Source organism: Macadamia integrifolia, chromosome 3 (assembly GCF_013358625.1).
Source record: "Macadamia integrifolia cultivar HAES 741 chromosome 3, SCU_Mint_v3, whole genome shotgun sequence".
In the NCBI taxonomy this organism is placed as follows: Eukaryota; Viridiplantae; Streptophyta; class Magnoliopsida; order Proteales; family Proteaceae; genus Macadamia; species Macadamia integrifolia.
The window spans coordinates 31,604,940-31,627,092 of record NC_056559.1 but is presented as its reverse complement, the minus strand read 5'-3'; the positions used below and the strand labels follow the sequence as shown (position 1 = coordinate 31,627,092).

General features: G+C 38.5%; 1 protein-coding gene across 2 annotated transcripts in view; it reads right to left on the bottom strand.

Moving 5' to 3' along the window:
* Positions 1-19,698, bottom strand: part of LOC122072978 (protein FAM91A1-like) — a 35,539-nt gene extending 15,841 nt beyond the window's left edge. The window contains exons 1-9 of one of the 2 annotated variants that reach the window (XM_042637429.1): positions 19,538-19,698; positions 19,343-19,445; positions 17,763-17,911; positions 16,033-16,150; positions 12,180-12,276; positions 6,891-6,997; positions 3,130-3,252; positions 2,807-2,960; positions 4-64 (exon numbers count right to left, since the gene is read on the bottom strand). In XM_042637429.1, the coding sequence (XP_042493363.1) occupies positions 4-64; positions 2,807-2,960; positions 3,130-3,252; positions 6,891-6,997; positions 12,180-12,276; positions 16,033-16,150; positions 17,763-17,890 (788 nt within the window). In that variant the 5' untranslated portion in view covers positions 17,891-17,911; positions 19,343-19,445; positions 19,538-19,698. Of the gene's footprint in view, positions 1-3; positions 65-2,806; positions 2,961-3,129; positions 3,253-6,890; positions 6,998-12,179; positions 12,277-16,032; positions 16,151-17,762; positions 17,912-18,104; positions 18,210-19,342; positions 19,446-19,537 lie in introns of those variants that run through there. The other variant, XM_042637430.1, reaches the window with a different exon arrangement.
* Between the last annotated feature and the right edge of the window lie 2,455 nt (positions 19,699-22,153).

Sequence of the window (22,153 nt, the reverse complement as noted above, 5' to 3'; positions counted from 1 at the left end):
TACTCTTCAATGGGATCTTCATAGGACTGCTCCCTGTTAGAAACAAACCCTTCGAGCCTGGAAACTGGATCAGTATAAATGTTAATAACTCAAACTTGCATTTACAAAAATGAAAAAGCATAAGAAATTTAAATCAGTGGTGAGGGCTGATAAACATTTAGTTCTTCCCACATGCCTCAGAGTCAAAGTGTAATGTAGTGCTCACCCACTGACTCGTCAACTTGCTAGAAGAAAATATAGAGATCATAGACACGAGATATATTTTTATCTTGGGAAAACCTTTTTTGCAAATCAACCCATAAACCTTTGGCAATAGTAAGATATACATAACATTTACAGCAATTGACAGATCCATACTATTTTCCACAACCACATAAGTGTATCCTTTTCACTCACCACTCCTCGTTATCTTTAGAGTCAGCAGAGGGAGGTTCTGACATTGAGTATTTTAATTTCCCTTCCGGATTAATATACACTGTTATACCTTTACAGCTTGTGCCCATAGTAGGTAGATGGATGAACCATTAAGCTTAATGGCAGTAATTTAGACATTCACAAAATCCAAAGAAGATTTTGAATCACCCATTGAATATAGCGCAATTACTAAGAAAGCTGAAAAATGTCAACGTACATAAAAATAATACAAAAAGCACCCAAAATATTACATTGCATGTACAACCATAAGCCAAAATGCAACAAAAAGAATGGTGTATCTTTCTTTATTATTTCTCTCTTCTATGACAAAGGCAGCTACTTTCAACTCATTGCGTCCTTTTCTTCCTTACAATAAACATTTTCATTTACAAGAAATTCTAAGGCATGGGGACGAAAATTCAAGCTTTCTCTGTGATAAATAACTTCTAGTTTTTTTGAAGATAATTGAAGCCTCCCAGCAAATTGTGCAAGGATTTGCTGAGGTATCTGCAGGATTCAATCAATATCAGATTCAATTCCTGCCCTACAATGGGATTTCTGGCCATAGTTGCCAAGGCGACAACACAACCCAAGGCAATGGCTAGGTGCCTAGGCATTGCCTTGGTCGCCTAGGCTTACATATACAAAAGGCAGGGTCATGTAAAATATAAAACTTTAATCATTAAAGATGTAATTTTTAGTGGGAGTTATAAAATTAAAATCTTACTTCTTTTAATTATGGGAAAATTTTATTGCAAGTTGTAACCAAGATTGGTGAAAAGGAAGTTTCTCTTATTTCTTTCTTCTTCTTCTTCTTCTTCTTCTTCTTCTTCTTCTTTTTTTTTTGGGTGAAATGAAAAGGAAGTTGTGGCCTTACTTTTAGCCCATTTAGTATAACATTTTTTTTCAACAGAAGTAAATCCAGTCATTTCACATATGGACTCAGAAAATGTGCAAGACAATGACAACTTTTGTTACTGACGTGTTGATAATTCATTTTCAAATTATTTTGAAGCCCTCTTCTACCCCTACCTTAAATAAATTTTGGGAATAAGACACTGCGCAATCAAAGGAAGGTCACAACTTCTCACTTCACCACTTCGGTGAAAGCAAGAAGCACCTATTAATTATAAATAGAAGGGAATTTATGTACGAACTAAAGATGGAGTTTTGTATAAAATTAAAAGCATGTTGCTTTAAAATAACCATGCCCTGCAGTAGCAGGAGCTTTGTCGACTGGGATGCCCTTTTTCGTTGCTTTATACTAACCCATTCATTAAGGAACTTCTTCCTCTTCAAAACAGGAAGGGAGGGAAGTGGAGGTCAACTGGTGGTTGCAGCAGAATCCTCCTACAAAGTCGAAGTGGTTGCAGCAGCCAACAGGATCCTTCTTCTTACTCTTTTCTGCAACTATGGCAGAGGTGGCTGCCCCTGGAAAAATAGACAACCAAGTAGATTGTTTGCTCTCCTTTGTCCTGGAAAACTGCTTTATTGCCTAGGCAATGCCTTGACAACTATGGTTCTGGCAGAGACCATGAAAGTTCTCTAACTTAACATGAAAAGTCAAGTATGTACAAATTTGATTCTAAGTTTAGCCCTCAAAAAGAAAGCAAAGGTCAAGTCAAAATTTCATATGAATTATGAGTTATAACTCTCAAACCCATCTTTAAATCTCAAGATACTAGCATTCTTCATTTAAAAGGAAAAACAGATAATATAAGGGATGCCCTACAAATCAATGTGACCAAGATAGTAAAAGGCCAGGACTTAAGGATCAGTATCATAGATCAGATCAGCTCCGGGTGACACCGATCAAGATTGTTCTGGATCAAACAAAGGATTGGAAATTCAAGAAGGGGGGGGGGAAGAAGATAATATCAAAAATGGATTTCCCAATCCACCATATAGAAACGAGCAATAGATGGGGCCGGCCCCTTCCAATACCAATCCAAAATTATATAATCACTAATACTATAACAATCTTCAGAACAATCTCCCACTGAAGTAACAACAGATCCAAGATAGGAGTAAGAGCAAGGGAACTTGAACTTATGTCACCCAGGCTTCGAATTGGTTCTTCAAGTAAGTTAAAGACATCTATTTCTTTTTGTTCTGAGGCCTGATTCATCTTCTTTCATGTTCTTCCATACTAACATGAACTTTCAAGCACTTCGAACTAATACCATGAGTACCAAAAATGACTTACAATGCATAATTTCTAATATGAACATCTAAACTAATTCAACAGACTTAAGCAGCCACAAAATTTATCTAGCCTGTAATTGTATGCCAAAGTCAATCAAACACAGTTCGAATCTCAGGAGAACTACAGTACATCCAAGTTTACAACAGAAAATATTCAACATAGCAACTGCAAGTATGCATTAATTACCTTTAAAACGGTCATCAGGATATACAGGAACATCAAAGTAGATCAATCCCCGTCGGTATAGACCCTGTACAATGTCAGGATCAAAAAGAACAAATGAATTTGCTTCCTCCTTACAGACTTTGTCTATCGTTGACATCTCTTCTTCGGTGAGTTTCTACAAGAATGAGACGAGTAATAAGACCACAAACGACCACAGAAATACAAGTATAGACAAATGAAACGCTTGTATGCAATGAACTGCCAATACCATTAAAGAATTTTATATGCTAAACATTATATTTCTATTCCATATTTAGAACTGAGAGAAGTTTTACAAAATTCACCTTAAATTCTTCAACTGTGAAGTTAACGACGCAAACTCCCCACCATGGTTCAATTGGGAAGTCTACAGGTTGTGTTGGCAATAGTTCTTTCGCAATTGACTTGTTCAACTTCCACATAATTTTCTTGCAAGATCCAACAGAGAATATGTCAAGACAAAAGAAGTGTATTCACTGGCAAGGTAATGACTCTGCAAATGAAGCTTTCTATGCAAGACTGATATTTATAACCCACAAGAACAAAGATGTTGAATACTGGAAGAATTACTCAGTGAAGTTATGGAAATTGTAAACACAAAGAGAAGAGAATTTGCAGTCCTCTCAAATAAATGACATGAAAATAAATGCTATCACATCAGGCAGAGATTATAGGTAATCATCATTGCAGAATTCAGAGGATTCAGAATGCTAGCGTAATAGTTGAAGCAGGAGCTTAGCAGCAGCCACAGTCATTGTTGGGAGGTTCTTCAAGAATAAGAGCAACTAGGATAATGTTGTGCACTTGCCTATTATTGGTGAAGCCTAATCTCCGTTTAGTCTAGGAAGTATCGGTGATTTTTCCGAAATAATGGTGATTCCCCCCCCCCCAAAAAAAAATTTATTTTTGGAACTGTTTACTAGGGGTAATTTTGAAGAGAAAAAATGCTCAAAAACTCACCTCACAGTCTCTATTCATGATTCTGGATTCATTAAAGGCATTCTGCCCCTTTAAAGAGACGAATCGAGTTGCATTGATACTACATCAGCCAATACAACTCTATAAGGTACGATACATATCAATAACATTGGATTTTTAAATGTTGGGGTATCTGTACGTATGGACCTATATCGATCTGTATCATATTGATACCAAAAATAAATAAACAAATAAATAATTAATTAATAGTGCATGTATCGTATCGTAACGTATCGTTGTGTATCATATCTACCGACCGATATCAATACATATCAGCCGATACTTTAAACGTTGGTTCTTATGAGTAGTCCTTAAGGATGTATGGATGAACAGAATTTTCGTCTAAGCAGCTCCAGGACTTCAACATAATAGCCTCAAAGGGAACTCCAGGACTTTTACTCCACATCAAGGAAATGAGCATCCTTTCTCCACCAACCACCCCCCAAAAAAAAAATTAACCAAAAAAAATGTGTATGCCATAACAAGTATGTTAATAGTATTTCTATCTGAGAAAATTAAACAAAGGAATTTTTTAATAATCATAGTAAAAAATAATAGTCAAGGCAGTGGACAATAGTGTAGCAAGTCTTAATACATATAGGGCGTATCGGTCCAAAATCTATTGTGATTTTCTCCTTTGATACGACCCAGCAGGAGACAGGTAATAAAGAAAAATTGTCTTGATATGTATCAACATGTATGGGAACTCCAACTTCCTTTTTTCTACCACCTATGCTTCTAATTGTCCCCCTGAGAGATCCTCTCCTTGGGTGGACATTCGTCTAGTCCTCTATAGGTGGGAACCCTCCCCTAGGCCTTGGGTGGTGATCTTAATGTCGTCTGCTTTGGCCATGAAAAACTTGGTGGTCACTGGTTATCGCTTTGATGATTCTTCAATGGATGCCTTCAATGAGTGCCTAGACTATATTGGTATGAATGACTTGAGATGGACTGGGCCAATATTCACCAAGCACAATAGAAGATGTGGGGATTCCAGGATCGCCTGCAAGCTTGATAGGTTTGTCAATGAAGCTTGGCTCTCCTCCTTCCCCTTCGTACATGCTTCCTTTGACCCGTCTTGGATCTTTGACCACAGCCCCATCACCATTCATATCCAGCCTTGCATCTCCTTTAGCCCTAAGCCATTCAAATACCTTGACATGTGATACTCTCATTCCAACTTCCTCAACACTGTTAAAGAAGCTTGGGCCAAGCCAGTTCATGCTCATTCGGCCCCAGTTATCTCCTTTGGCAAGAAGCTTCGGAACGTGAAAATTTCCCTTAAGGCTTGGGACTCCAACTTTTAGGAACATTTCCTCTTTGGTTTCTGATTGCACAGCTTTCTGATATCCAGCGGAGACTCCAATCTGATGTTCATAATGCTCCCCGAACTGAGGAAAAGAAATTTGTTTCCTTGGACCTCCATTCCTTAGTCTCCCAAGAAGAAAGCTTCTCAAGGCAGAAGTCAAGAGCCAAATTGCTAGAGCTAGGCAACACTAACACTGATATTCCCACAGGTCCACGAAGGCCAGATCCAATGCTAATTCCATTGCTATGCTTTTGGTTAGAGATGGCTCCTCCCTCTCAAAAAGCAAAGAGATCAAGTCAAAATGCTGTTGACTACTTTATTCAGACTCTTCAGGCATTTTGGTTTCAACCATGATTGAAACCCTGATCAAAAGCAAAATCTCAATTCTCAAATCTTGAATGGAATAAAAGTCATCATGTTCTTGCACTCTTCTAACATGCAGATAGATGTCATCATCTAGACCGTCTTGAAGACCTAGAAATGTCAAGTCTATAAAATAAAAGACAATTATTCCACAAAGGCACAAACCCTTCAACTGGTTTAAAGGTTGCCTGCGCTTCTACAGTAAAATGGGTAACATATTTATAAAACACCAATATGTGTGAAATGTCTAAGATATAAATTTACTCAATTATGACCATGTTTTGATGCACTAATTTTTACAAATTTGGACTAACATGTGCATGTGAGGTGCATAGTTGTCATGACGTCCAGGCGATCCAAGGCGTTGATGATGTAGATCGAGCTGTCAAAAGGAGATTTCAATGCTGGCCCAATTCTGGTTCAGATCTGGTTCAGTTTCAGCCATCAAACCAGCCTTATTTTTCATGCAGGTACCATTCACGTGAACAGTACCTTGGAGTCCAGTATTGACAGCTGGTTTGGATAAGATGCGGCCAGCACTTGTTAAGATATTAGATATTAGTTTCTATTTTTATTTCTTTGCTTTGTCATAGCAAGCACGCTTTGTAACTTGGGAAGATCTGTTTCCTTTTTTGGTTTTTCTTTGTTAGCAAGTTAGTATTATTTGTTAGGAGATATTAAATTAATAGGAGTCTATTTTTATATTTACTTGGTTAACAAGTAGTTCATTGTTAGGAAAGTCTATGTTAGTTTCCTATTTTGATTACTTTCTAATTGTAAGCTGAACTCACTCCTTTATAAGGAGCTGCTATAATCAATTTGAAGTTAATGAAGATTGAAGTTTATAAAAATTGAGTAGTTACTCATGGCTGAGATAGCTATGAGGGGTGACATGCCCATTCACTAATTCTTCTTCCCCCTTTTCAACCACACTATCGAATTCTCTTCCTTTTTCTTATTTTCCTTTTATTTGTTTGCTGTGAGAGAGTGTGTGAGTAATCAAAGTAAGTTTGTTGAAGCCTATAAGCACCATCGAAAGACCAGTTTGAAGGCCTATAGCTGCTGTTCTACAGAACTCCATAAAGTCTCCAAATTCATGTCGACAACATATCTCTCAATTCAACCATTGGAATTGTCTCATCTCTGGTGGGTTTGTTGACCTATATAGGACCTTCATCTATTTCAAGTTTCAGCTCCATCTGAGCCACAGTTTGTGAGTTTTCGAATTTCTCCCTATTCAGCCAGATTTTGAGATCCAGCCTGGGATTAGGATCACTTGTGATTCTAGTTCTATATTAGTTGAAGGAAGGGGAAAAAACAAGGTTACACCAACAAAGAGTCAAGGCGTTGCATAGTCAATCACACAAACATGCAAATATGAATTTTAGCACATTGTACTCAATTAGTGACCAATACCTTAGATCTGCACTTGTTCATGATATCAATAAATTCATTTCTTCCTATTCCAGTAAGTCTCAACGCATCTGCAGCACTAAAATTTGGGATACTGTCATAAGGTTGCTCTGCAGGAAATAATAAGTATGTGAGATCTCTTTTAGATTCCTCGTGTTAAGTTAATATGGATGCCAAAAAGTATATCCTGTGCCACACAAAAAACCTGAAGCGATAATCACAAAAACAGAAAAGGTAAATGCTACATGAATAGATAAAGACAAAGCTATGTGAACAATATGCGTTATTAAACAATAGCATGCACATGCATCACTTATGTGTGAATCTATTATGAGTGTAAATATTTATGTAAAAGGTTTATCTTGTGAGCCATTTAGGTGTGCTCACTAGGTGAACTTCCTATTACATCACAGATCCAGAACATGCATTAGACAGAATTCACCGAATGGACAACATTCAGTTTCCAGCTCCACATCAACTATTATGTCAACATCTATTCTGCTATGTTGCTCTTCCCTCGCAATGCAAGCTATTTTGCTACAGACTTTTAATTTAAAAACCAACTAAAACATAATCTTGATTTTTCCAAGGGATGAAGGGCCTGCCTGAAGATTGCCACAGGGACAAAGGATGGTTTGGTAAACCAGTTGTCCCATTTTTATGTAGGAATAGTCAACAAATATGCAAGGTTACTTGAACAGCTAGAGATCAAAGAAAAAGGATTGAGAGGGAAGGGAAGACACAGCAACAGCAGCTGATCCTGCAGCTTTGCCCTCCTATTTTCCCCTCTCTTGTACAGGTATTTTTTTCTCTCTTGAGTGTGTGGTCAGATATCTTGAGCATGTGGTCAGAACATGACCCAAGAAGCCACAACATCGATGGAGGGAATCTCAAATATCTTTATAATTCTAGAGTTACCAATGATTTGTCTTTCTCCTCAACAAGTGTTCTGTTCTAGGCCTCTTTCTTTTTCTTCTTTTCTTCATTTTGTAATTAGTCAAAAATACCCCTGGATATTAAATTTTAGTGGAGTTATTCAGTACTTTATCAAGTTCTTTAATTATTTACATATAATTGACAATTTCCTAAGAGTTTTACATAGTGGTAATAATAAATTCATCATAGAGCACGGTAACACATCAGATTTGTACAAGATACAAAATAGAAAGAGATCAAGTACACATGCAAATATATACACAACCATTCACTAGTATTATGGCAGAGAGACATTCTATTCTCCCCCTCATCCTTCTTTAACCCCTTCTTCTTTCTTTCTTTTATTTAATAATTAAAATCTTAGCTTGCAAAATTTATCAGAGCAATGACTGATTAAGGGGGGTCTCTGACAAAAAGGGACAATACATGGTGTCCTTGCAAAGATCTCAAGAGATCAAAATAAACAATGGGACACCCATCTCATGTGAATACTATTCAATTGGATTTCCTAGTAGGCATAAGCTCATCTGCATTAGAACCATCACTAGGCTGAATTTGGGGCTAAATTCTTGACATATAGGACTGTGGACTCTGCTACATCATCATGGACCAAAAAATGAATGAATATGAATTACTAGATGTCAGTGTAAACTGTTGTCCATCCTTTTCCACTAATAACATGCAAATTTTGCTTCTCTTCCTAAGTTTACAGTTTATAAGACAATTAAAAGCCCTATCTTTTGGCTACCCTCTACCGTATGAATTCTTTTGAGTGACAAAAGTTTCCCAACATAAGAACTGATGAGTAAGATAAACTGTAATTCAAGCATAGCATCCAAGATGACCCGAACTGATAAGCTTCCCAGGACAGCCCAAATATCTGCCATGTGGCAGATTGGATAGGGTCCAAATTTGTGGGTGGGCAAACCCTAAGGTAAGCTAGCTAAATGTCAAGTTTCAGCTCAAAGCCTCAAATGGAATTCTCCAAGTGGCAAAATAAGGCTTTGAAAATCTAGGGACTATGAGAGGGAGCATAGACAAACAGAAACAGATGAAAAATATATGGATGCATGGACATACGTGGAGGTTTTGATAGAATTTGAATCTGAAATATTACAGGTAGCTAATCCATAATGTGTACAACTTATCCAACAGCCGGTTGACAAAAATCAAACCCATTATCCATGTGGCTCAAAATGGTGGACCGTCCTAAGAAGCTTATCAAGATGGACCATCGAAATGAAATTTTGCCTCATAATTAAATTTTAAAAGGCCATTACCCAGTGCTGGTCCTGCCTATGCAGGGTCCTAGGAGGGGTGAGTTTTGAGACGGTCCTAACCTTCGGCCTTTTTTTGCACAAAGTGGACACTCTCAACTCTCAAGACTTGACCTGTACATATGCCCAAGAAGCAGGATTTGAGAAATCAGGATTGGATCGGCGAGTCAGCGGACTCAAGGCAACCATACCTTCCTTTGTCTCATCCCTAAAAAGGTGACTCCATGAATGACTACAAACCACTCTGTCTCCACAACCTTCTTTACAAGTTCATTGCCATAATCCTAGGCAATAGGATTAGGAAAGTCATTGACTCACTTGTGAGCCCGAACCAATCTGCTTTCATTGCTGGTAGGAGCATAGCGGACAATATCATCCTTTGCCATAAGATTGTTAGGGGATTTAATCGAAAATCGCATTCCTCTTCTTCTCTCCTCAAAATTGATATTCACAAGGCATTTGACTTTCTCAGCTGGGATTTCATCTCTAAATTCCTGCTCCAGATGTCCTTCCCTCCCTCCTTTGTCCACTAGATCCATTGTTGTATTTCATCTCCCCGGTTCTCTGTTTTAGTTAATGGTAATCCCGCGGGATACTTTCCCTCTGGTCATGGTATCCGGCAAGGCTACCCCCTGTCCCCTTTTCTCTTCTCTCTTTCCCTTGAAGTTCTGTCGCGCTCCATCCAGTCTGCAACTAATCTCCATCTCATTTCTCTCATACCCAAATGCAAAACTCTCCGTCTCTCTGACCTTTCCTTCGCTGATGATATTATGATCTTCTCCAAGGCTAACCCCATCTTCAATTCCACCATTATGTCCACCCTCCACTCCTTTGAAAACCTATCGGGCCTCCGTATCAATCTCCTCAAATCTAATCTCTTCCTCTCTGGTGTCTCTAATGAGGCTCAGTCCCTCCTTGGCATCACTGGCTTTTCCTTGGGCTCCTTACCTGTCAAATACCTAGGTCTCCCTCTCATCTCCTCTAGACTATCTGCCCATCATTGCTCCCCAATGCTGGATCTCCTCAGAAAAAAACTCCAACTTTGGAAATGCAAGCTTCTCTCCTATGCTACGCGCCTTACCCTCATTAGATTTGTTCTCCAATCTCTTTATCTCTATTGGTCTGCTATCTTTGTCCTTCCGGCTACAACTATCAAATCCATTGAAGGTCCCTTCTGCTCCTTCCTCTGGAAGGGTTCTGACACCTCAAAGTTCCTTCATCCTCTGTCTTGGGAGAAGACGTATTTTCCTAGGAAGGAAGGAGGTCTTGGTATCAGGAGAATAAAAGAGGTTAACTCTGTGGGCATCCTGAAGCTCATTTGAAAAATTGTGTCCAAGCATCGAAGCATCTGGGTTGACTGGGTCCACTCCTCTCTACTTATCCACAACTCTCTCTGGACCATTCCCATCCCCTCTAATGCTTCCTGGATTTGGAGAAAAATCCTCAGCCTCAGGCCTCTAGCCCTTAATGCCATTTCCTTCTATATTGGCAATGGCCAGTCTACCTCCCTCTGGATGGACCCCTAGTCACTCCTAGGACCATCTATTCCTCTGGCCTTCCTAAATCCTCCCTTGTCTCCTCTATTATCTCTCCCATAGGCTGGTCCCCTCCTCTCCTCCCCCATCTTGCGGACCTCTGGTCTTCCCTCCCTCCTATTCCCCTAGTCACCGAGGTAGAGAAGATAAATGCATCTGGCTCCCCTCTTCCAATGGGTTGTTCTCTTCTGCCTTTGCTTGGTCCTTTGTGAGATCCTCTGGCCCTATTGTTCTTTGGCGAAATCTCGTCTGATTCAAGGGTCACATTCCCTACCACAGCTTCACTGTTTGGAGATGTCTCCCCAACTGCCTCCCAACCCAATCCTTCCTTATTCACCGCCACATCCCTGTAAATTCCTCCTGCTGCTTCCGTTCCCTAGGCTCGAAAGATATCTCCCACCTTTTCTTCCACTGCCCCCTCTCCTCCTTGGTCTGGAAAATTATCCTCTCTCATTGCTAGCCCTCTAGGAGACCTATTCTCCCCTTTGATAGAGAACGGATTTGGATCGTTACGACATTTGCGGGCTCCTCCATTTGTGATACTATTGGAAAACTTGCCTTCTCTGCAACCATTAACCACCTTTGGATGGAGCATAACATCCATAGATGGTCATCTAACTCCCGCTCTCCGGGTAGGATTTGGACAGCCATCTTCTTTGATGTTTCCTCCAAAATCCAATCCCTCCCCACCAGCCCCGTCCCTAACTCCCTCAAAAATTGGCATATCATTGCCTCCTGGAACCTCCTCATTGACACCATCCCCCATACTTGAGCCCCCCCTCCCCTCCCCTCCCCTCCCGTCCCGTTGCCTCCCATCTTCCCCTAGTTCTTGTTCCCCTTCCCCCCCTCCTTTCCCTCCCCTGGCTGCTGGTTTCCCTTAGGCTTTCTTTGGCTGCGGGTGCTTTTAGTTTTTTGATGTTGTATTGTTTTGCTCCCTTTGGGGTTGGCTTCTCCTTGTTAGCTTAAGCCTTCTCTCCCCCCCTCCCTCTTTTCCCAGTGTATTTTCTCCTCTCCTTTGGTAATAAATTTATTTAATCATCCAGAAAAATAAATAAATTAATAGATCAAACGATAACCATGCGATCCTGGCTGATTAAGATAGGGGTTACTTTTGGCCGATTCCAGTTGATTCGGATCAGAATCGGCAGTGACCAATTCCAGTGCTGGTTCCAATCTTTTGAACCATGCCTGGCAGCCTGAACCTTTTACCATTGCTCCAAGCAATGGCCCCTAAAAATGCATAATCTGCCGATACTCATTGTCTATAGAGATTACCTCATAAGTAGAATAGGTAATACATATTTGTCTCTTACTTTCAGTGATTGCATATGTGCTGGATTTTTTTGGATATAGAAATTTAAATAATTCTGAAGATGTCAACATAGCATCCCAAAATGCAACTCTGAAATCTGTGATGCAAGACACCTACTGCAAGCTAATCCTGCAACAGTACATCAAGAAAATATGTTTTCTGAAATAGCAAAACTCAATAAAAAGATCACAATCTACTACCAATAATGTTCTATGAAGTCATAATCTGTTACCATTTCTCATGACCTCAAAGATCATGTCACAGTAGTATCTGAAAGGTGATACCCTCATCACTCGACAAATGTACTCTGCAAGGTGGTATGGAAACAGCTGCAAATAATTGGAAAAAAAAAAAAATGTGTCAATCCATATAGAGAGTGGGACGCAAGGTAAGCAGCGACTTTCAAAAAGGAGAACTGTACATATTCAAAATCTGCAATCAACAGAACAATTTTGTGACAATCTACCGTTTAACACTCAAAAAAAAAAAAAAAAAACCTAGGAAATAGGAGGGTGATCAATGATCAGCCAAGGCATTTAGTGCGAAGAAAACTACAGGGTGCTAAAAAGCTGTAGCTTTCTTTGTTCCAGCATTTGCTGGCTAGAAAGGGCCGCCAGCCTCATACTCCAAACATCATAACATGGAAGTCGTTAAAGGGAGACATATATCGTGTACCAGCATAACCACCAAAATGTGAAAAATACATACAAATGAAACTAACTCAAATTACGACCATGGAAAGTCAATAGATATCAATGGAACAAGTTATTTACTATGAGCCCACATTAATCCTTCATCATGTCCTTTGGCTGCTCATGATTACAGCATCTTTATCAGCAACAGAAAGATGTATTAGTAGCTCAAACCTGCAGAAATACTGAACATGCATGATTCTATTTTCTATCCTTATAATTTTTGATAGGCAACAGTAAGAGAGTTATGATAGGGATCATATAAGGGGATTTTACAGATCTGAGAAGATGAAGCTCCGCAGAGAGAAAGAAAAGAGGAAATAAGAGATAAGCACCAACACCTAAAATCCATTTCTACTGCTGATGAAACCACATCTTCAGACATCAGAAATCTCCACCCCTAACAATCCCTCCTTTTCCTTTCATAGACAAACCCACCAATGAGAAATGTAATAAACCAAACAACCCACATCCCAAGACAGCAATAGGATCCAAAAACTACCAAGAGGCCCCTCCTCATCATCGAAAAACATTTACTGCACTCTATACCTCAGAAAAGAAGAAGAAGAAGAAGAAGAGAGAGAGAGAGAGAGAGAGATTAACAATAAAGAGGAAACGGTGAACTAGTGAACCAGAAAAGATTTGCAAATACAGCATCTTCAGAACAGAGAAAACTAGCGAAATTGTAGTTCAGAGAGAGGAAGTATCATAAGTTCATAACTTCAAACAGAAAACTCGGAACAGCTTGAGACTTCGGTAGAATGTTCATATTGGCTAATTCTACCGTTTTGCGGATGATCTCAGAAATCTGATATCAGATCATTGGTGTGCAGAGTAATCCTAGTGTATCTAGAAAAACAAAGCAGTAGTGCTGGAACTTGAATAGTTGAAGTTCTAATCCAGATTTTCAGAATAGAATCCAAGAAAATATGTAAACATGAACTAGTATACCATACTAAATGCAATTCCGTTCAGCTACCAGAAAGATATGATAAATTAAAATAAGCTGAAAACTGACCAGAAAACAGGGGTGGTGCAGATTAGAATGAATAGGTAAACTGACCTTGAAAAACTGTTATACATAGGACAAGTAAATATGAGAGATAAAGTTAAACAGGAATCCACCTGCGGCTCCCTTGAATGCACCAAGTAACACTGCAAGTTTTCAGAACAATGTTTACCAGAAAACTGAGACTTCAACAACAACAACAAACTCAGCCTTAACCAAACTTAATGGGGCCGGCTACATGGACCTATGCAAAACAAAAAAAGGAAGTTTGAGGTCAAAACAAAATAGGGGAGATTGAAAGTAAAAGGAAAGAGGCACCCAGCAAGTCAGGAAAATCTCAGCTAAAACTGGTCAAAATCGTGGGGTTGAGGGTTGAGGCCTATGGCCGTTTACAAGTACCAATACATTGGATTCCGGACAGAATCAGACACCGACTTGGAATCATTGAAACCTATTCCCAAACTAAAATTCTAAAACTAAATCAGAATTATACTACTAACCAAACTTGTCACCCAGCTTAGAATGAAGCCTAGTCTCACGGTCAGGCCCAACCACCCAAAAGATAGGTCTATTAGGGGGAGGAACCATCCCACTATATATTCCCAAGACCTAACCCATATGTGGGTGGTGTTGGATTATTGGGGAGGGGGGGTTTGAGGCTGTGACAATCTCCCCACACAATCCCTGGCGTCCTTGCCAGAGGGGGCCCACACTGCAGTCTCTCGTTCAATCCCAATGCCCTAGTCAGGGTCCCACACCCACATCCTCAACATCTTTTGGTTTGACTCTAATACCACTGTCTCGGTCTAGCCCAACCACCCCAAACTATGCATCTATTAGGGGGAGGAATCATCCCACTATATATGCCCAAGACCTTCCCCATAGGTGGGGGCAATGTGGGATTATTAGGGACAGGAGTTCGAATCCATAACACTAGTCCAACTACGACTCGACAAAATCAATCACAAGCTGAGACTGAAACCAAAACCAACTTGACATTTAATACTAGGACTCCACATTGATCGAACACAAGGTTCTTCACCAATGGAGAAGAGGAGCAAAGACAGATTTTCATTAATCAAAATCAGCATACAATGCTAGGCACCCTTCCAAACTTTAATTGAAAACTCAAAAATAGACTCGGACACTGAAAAGGAAAGACCTAACACAATCCCTAACTAATAAGGTAACATAAACTAACTAAGAAATTCAAATACTAAAGGAAACTAACTCAAAACAGAGCTGGACTTATAGAATCCTAATCCAGCCTAAGTAAAACATTTGATAACAAATAAAATAAATAAGGGCAAAGGAACTTTGTCCGCTTGCATGGCCACAGCACCAGCAAGCAGGCCAATGGGAGGCCGTGCGGAGGCATTGGGGTAGGTGGTAACGCGAACTTTTCATGCCCACCTGTGTCTTGGCACAAAGCCACGCAAGCGGGCAGGTTTTTTTTCCCAATAAATAAATACTCTAACTTAACTAATCATGTATGCCTAGCCTCTACCCATTTTATAGGCCCATTACAATGAAAATAAATTGGATCAAAGGCCCAACACATACATAACCCATCCCAAAACTTATTTCCAATCAAATAAGCCTATTTAGATGATTTAACATCAGGCCTATTACAATGAAGACCCATTGGAACCAAAGGTCCAACACATATAGAACCCCACCCAAAGCTTGCCATCATCAAATAGATCATTCCCCTTATGGTATGCATACGACTAAACACCATTACATCCAATCAAACAAGTAGATTCTCAGTTTTATGAATTCAATTTTACTGGCCTGCAGACCTGCCCTAACAGTTGCACCAACTGTAGGATTAAGAGAAATCAATTCTTTCTCAACTGCAAGTTCTATTGCACAGAGCACAATATTGAGAACTAGGATGAAGCACGGTGCTATTCTACATTGATGAGCTTCTTTATTTAATTTCTCCCCGGATCCATATTCTAAACATTCATTAAATTTTCACTCTCACTATTTGCTATTCTCTTCATTACCTTACATCTGAGTCCACATGCTAGCATATTTGGTGGTGATAATGTTCAAATAAGGTTACACAACAAGTATGCAAACACAACTCAAGAGCAGGATATCTAGAAGGATAATACGTCTAAAGGAACATGAAAAGAATACTGCTTCAATCCAATAACTAGCAAGACAGACAAAAAGTAGAAGATGATTCAATTGACAGATTAACCAATAGAGCATTTCAGCATTCTCTAACAATCAAAGGTAACCAGCAGACTGATGCAATCAACAGGGTAAATTACTGCACAGAGATTACAACTACACAATCCACACATGATCATTCTTCCTAGACAATGTTATTGCTAATAAAATAAGAAAGCATGTTTTGGTTCATAACACACCGCTAGATTCTTTCGCAGATAACGCATCATCTCTTCATAATATTCACCTTCTTTGCAAACTTTTCGAGCAAAGCAAGCGTTCCATTGGAGCCGCTTCTTTATGCAATGGTCAATTACTCTGCATTTAGGTAGCAATGAGAGAATTAGAATTAGATGAAAGCACTGAAACAACTCATCCAAGAAAAGCATGGAATATGAACACAAGGGGGTCCATAATCATGATGGAAAAGTAAATAAATTCTCAGGGTATTGATCAGGAAATATTGCTGTTCACGTTGTAGAAAATCTCAAAATCTGTCAGGTATGTTTTCTGGTTTTGTAAGGCTTAATTCAAGTTGGCTAGATTTTTCTTCATTAGACTCCACTGTTCCTTTCATGGGTGGCCTTTTTTTTTTTTTCTTTTTTTTTCTTTTTTTGAATAAATTTATTGATAAGAGAAATAGAAAAACAAAGATCATATACAACACCGTTAACAGCAACCAACAAAGGTTTACACAATGGACTAACTAAGGGCCCAAATACCTAGTAACCCCTGACTTAGCCAAGTCATCAGCTACTGTATTGGCTGAACACTTCCTCCATACTCCATACAGAGGAAAAATCTCAGTTGACACATAAGTCTCTAGCTCTCTGGATGAAGTGCATTTAATGCAAAGGACCTCCATTCCCCACACTAGAAGCCATCCAATCATCAATGTAGAATCACTCTCTATGACCAAAGGTACCATCCATGTTGAAGAGTGCTCTCAGTACCCTGCATGACTGCTTTCAACTCCTCAGTGATTTGACTCATAATAACCAATAGCCAGAGGAAAGGGGACAGTAGCATTGACCTCTCATGGTCTCCAAACACCCCTTGACCAAACTGGCCCCAGATTTCTGATGGAGCTGCCATCAATGATGGGAGAGTTATCTCATGCTTATGTTCTTTTAAATGACATGTTCTTTTGCAGTTTCAACTCTAAAAGTGGAGCAGGAAACTCAGGCAAATTCCTATTGAACCAGTTCTGTACAAATGGGCTGGGTTTCTCGCGAAACTCATGGGAATTACTCTAGGGCACTGAACCAATATGGGGATTGAAGTGCATGACAAATATAAGGAGAAGCCAGAATCTAGGTCACAGCAGATCAGGAATCTCAGCTCTGTTTTTCCAGTTCCACTGTTTCTCTTGCATTATTTCGAGTCTATTAGGACTTCCATTGTTTCATGTCTGAGTACTCACATAGAAGTTTTAGCTTGAAATATGAAATTGGATTATAGCATTGACCATAAATCAACAGATCCAAACATATCCCATCCTAAACAGTCCCACAATTAAACAATCTCCAATAGTTCATGTACCAGAAAGAACAGGCACCATGAAGAAAGGGCAGAGGCAGGAGTGATCAACAGCTGCTTTTAGTAAAGGGACAATACCACACCAAAAAGAAAACATGATAATGTAATAACAAAAAAAATCAAGTTAATATGCTTCTAAACCATAAATTTCACAGATTTCCTTTGGAGTGCTGGTCATCTTTGAGCCAGGAAACAGTCAAGTTTCAACACTTGTTAATTTTGCATGTGTCAATCCAGGATATCTTCTAGCGGCCAACATATCCATTTGTTAAATGGATTCACAGACTGGCCATTTTTTTCTTAAACACACATAGAAGAAAAAAGAGGCAATCAGTCAAGGGCTGCACAGGTACACAGCAATGGTACATATGTAAGCAGGAACTGTTCCAACCTTTTGTGCCACTCTTCTTTAGAAGATAGAGTCACTTGAAGTCTTTTCGGAAGATTCTCCCAAGGGCATTCTTCCTTAATTGACTTTAGAAGAAGTTGTTCCTCAATGGTAGAAGGCACGTGCTGCATCTTAATGTCTTAAAGCTCTCCCTGCAAATAGATCCAAAGGAAGAAAATCATCATTTGAAATTTTAAAAATGACTTATATAAGTCAAACCTATTCACACATTGGAATTTACCTATTGGTCTTCTCTATATGGATCAAGAGACTGCCATATTTAATAGAGTGGAGTCTGGAAATGAATCCAAGACCCGAAGTATAGTCTACTCAAATCAACCTTACCTCAACTATAAAACATGAGATCTTATCTCAATTCTCCCACCAACACTTTTGCACTGCAAGTCCCAATTCCAGATGAATGAGGAGGGAGGGTGCATAAAGTTGGCAGTAGTTCAGGGGGCAATCAGAAAAGTAATAATAATAACTAAAAGCTAACCGTCTATACAAGTTTGCTAGACACTATGAACTCTGACAAATTTGATGAAAGGGGTGGTGTGCCCATGCCAATACAAATCTTTTACAATGTAAACTTTGACAATGGTTGGTGAACCTTATTTTCATCAGAACTAGCCATATGCCAAACACGAGTGAGATCCATGGGATATGGAAAGCCAAACCAATCTCACTGGTCAAGTTGCAGCCCCTCCACCACCCCCACTCGCACCCCAAAAAATAAAAAGGTAGAGGAGGTGTCCTAAATTAAGTCCAATTGACGAAAACTCATAGAAATGCCACTAAATAGGAAGTCACTTTAACCACTTCTGCTTGTAATTTGACCAGCGACATTGGTGCGAGTTACCCAATCACATGGACACTCTCATCTTTCCATGTCTACCTTGTGGCCAAAAGATGACCAGGATATGAGAAAAATTTCATGACCTCGTAACATTTAGTTCCCCACCCCCAACTCTGACCAGACTTAAATGAGACATGACATGCCTCCAATAACAAAGCAGACCGAAACGCTCCATTTCTCAACACTTCTAGATATCAGAAAATGTTTCTTCATGCAAACCAATTGCAGTACCAATAGAATCAAATTTCTAAATAGATCAAAATGCAATGATTTTTTTCTTCCTTTTTGTTCCGGGCTCTAATGAAGTGTGGAAGGAATGAGTTTTGAAGTTCAAAATTAATTGCACTACAAAAACACCACAAAAATATAGTGCAATTTTTTATTCTGCTCGTAAAGTTACATCCAGTAAACATCTAACCCCACCGTAGAAATTCAAGCCACATAGCAGTTCAAAAATAAAGAAAATTTTTAGAAAGAAATATGAATATCATCGGACGTGTAGGATTAAGTCATATCAAATCAAGATCCGCAAGCAGAACAAATCTTTGTAGTGACCTCCAGAGTCTGGAGAACTGAAAGTCACCCACAGAGTCTCATTCCTCGTTTCCCTCTTTCTCCTTTCCCCATCTCTGTGTTCATGTTTCAATCCTATATGAAGACTATCTACAAAATTACAGCTACTGATAAAAACAACATTTCAAGGAAGAAGAAAAAGCAACTCCACCAGAATCACTGCCTTGAATCTTCTCCTTGGCCACTCGAGATCAATCGCTCAGCATACGGAGATATCACGCTAGAAAAAGACGAGTAGTTTGATTTTTGGAGATCTGATCGGAACAAATGTTAAGATGAATCATAAACCAAAAATTGAGGGGATCGAACAAATCGTATGGTAAAACAGCCGCAGTAATGGAGTTACCTGGATTTACTGCAATGGTTATAGAAACCATGAATGGATCGATCTAGGTTTTTGAATTTTCTTCGATTCCTGGATTTGAATTTCACGGAGACTTCTGACGTGAGGGGCATTATTATGTTTCTCCATTTCTAATGTTCTTCTCATCTCGACGAATTTCTCACGCTGACAAACTTTAAATGATTTTTTAAAATCATTTAAAAAAATAGTATTTTTTTTTCTTCTTTTTACAGTTAGGGAGTGATGTAGGTAACAACCGGAGAATTCGAACTCAAAACCTATTGGTGAGCATGGGATTTTTACACATCACAGCTCATCAACTGCACTAGGCAGTTGTTGTTAGCATACGCAGCCTTACCCCCACTTTGGTGAAAGATTGCTTCTAAATCAAATCTACAACCATTAGGTCTCAGAGCAACTTTACCTTTGGCTAAGGTCCACCCCTCTTGATGGATTCCATTATTTTCTACCATGCAACATTCTAATAGGATCCAAATTTTGTCGTAAGAGAGACCAATGTCCTCTACACAGTATCAAGTGTCATTCCAAAAATAGGTTAGTCAAATGATTAAATACAACAACAACAACCATAAGTCATAACTTCATCTCAACTAGGGTTAGTTGCATAGATCCAATGGAAGCAGATAGTAATAGACAAAAAGGAAGTAGAAAGTAATAAAAAAAAATGGGGAGGTAAAAGAAGCAAAAGGAGAGGATAGCTGAAAGATCAAAAAAGTATTAGAAGTTTGCACGGTAATGATAAAATAGCTGAAAAATACATGGGTGCATAGACAAGCTATGTTGATTGAATTGAGATCTAAATCAATGATACATTGTCAATCCAAACCTTGACCTATCTATCCAATTGTCAAAACTATTAAGCACTTGTGTAGTGTGTCAAGGGAGATTCCTTCGTCAAGGTCGTATAGTTACATTCTTTCCTTTTCTACCAGAAGACAAAAAGTTATCGTCTTCCTAACTTATTCTACTTTGGATTTTGCACCTTCTAGAAAGGTTATGTCTCAATTCTATCCATGAGATGTATAACGTATGGTCCAAATTAGCCATGTGTAAAGTCAAATTTTATGTTCAGATTCAATCATATACATCCACCCACAAATTCTTATAACCCCATGTATGTCTATCCACTTCATGGTATTATATGCATTCTCCCTTCAATCCTGAATTTGCAAATGCATTCTATTGCCACTTTACTAATTTTGTAAGGTTGAAATTTGACACGTGAATAGTGGGTTACATAGTTGAAAAATCAAGTGTTTTTTACTCAACTCATTTTATTAAAACATGATGACTCAAATGAGTCATACCTTGTATGGGGCGAGTCATGTTTTTAAATTGATCTTTTTTTTCTATGGCAATCCATCTTGTCTCACAAACTCTAAAATCTATATATGGCAACCTTCTATGCTCACCAGGACCCTATTAGCAAAAACGAGAATGGCAAAAAAATAGAAACCGGATGGTATGGGTTTTAAACAGTAAAATTCTCTAAACGATACGATTAAATAAATAGTCATAAAAATAGAAAATGGCAAAAAACGGTAAACAGACGTACGAGTTTTAAACGTGTAGATTTAAAACAAATGGGATGAAAAAAATGGTATTATACTTGTATAAATTAAGGAATTATTATATGAACACTTGCATTTAATGTTCAAAATAACCACAGTATCCAATACTAATGCATATATATATATATATATATATATCTCATGTCTCATTATAAGTTTTATGATATATAGTTGAATATCATCCACTACCAATTTTAAATTCATACACCACACATTTCCAAGTTTTATTAAGCAATGTGGCTTGGCTATGATGTTGTTCATTGTTGTCAACATAATCAAAACACTATTGGAGTAATGCATGTTCAGATTGAGCTAGGAGTCATCGCTTTAGAAACATTTTTCAGCAAATGCATCAATTTGTATTTCAATTTCGGAATCCATACATTGATATTGAGTTGAAGATGATATTATGAGAAATATAGGCAATTGAGTTAGCTTCAAATCGGCGAAAGAATCAAGTGGATTAGAATTTCGGGAGAGAAATATATGGTCAATTAAGTAGATATTATGTTCAACAAGTTAAGTCTTAAAAAAAGCCAAAAAACAGAAATGAGTTTAAACGCGTTTTAAACGTATTTAGAACAGAAATGCTTGTTGCTTATTGTTTTTTTAAGTATCATTGAGAAGCATAAGAAAAAACGTGTTTTTAAACAGTAAAAAATGAAAACGTGTTTAAAATCGAGTATTAAATACGCTACAGGGAATTTTGGGCCTCTTTTTGTGTATCGGCGTATTGTGCTGTACCGTATCGGTACCGATATGTACGATACTCTACGATACGAACTTTTGAAAATCTGAAAATTTCCGAGAGTATCGATACGTATCGAAGGTATCGTGCAGTATCGAGCCGTATCGTACTATATCGGTACAATACGGCTACTTAAGTGTGAATTTTTTGTTGTTTGAAACAAACTTCACACGCTCACCAACAGTTTTATAGATTTTTTATATGTTATGTAAAAACAAGTGTTCTACAACTTCCATGGAAATTTTTTATTTTTCTCAAAAAAAAAAAAATATTTTTTAT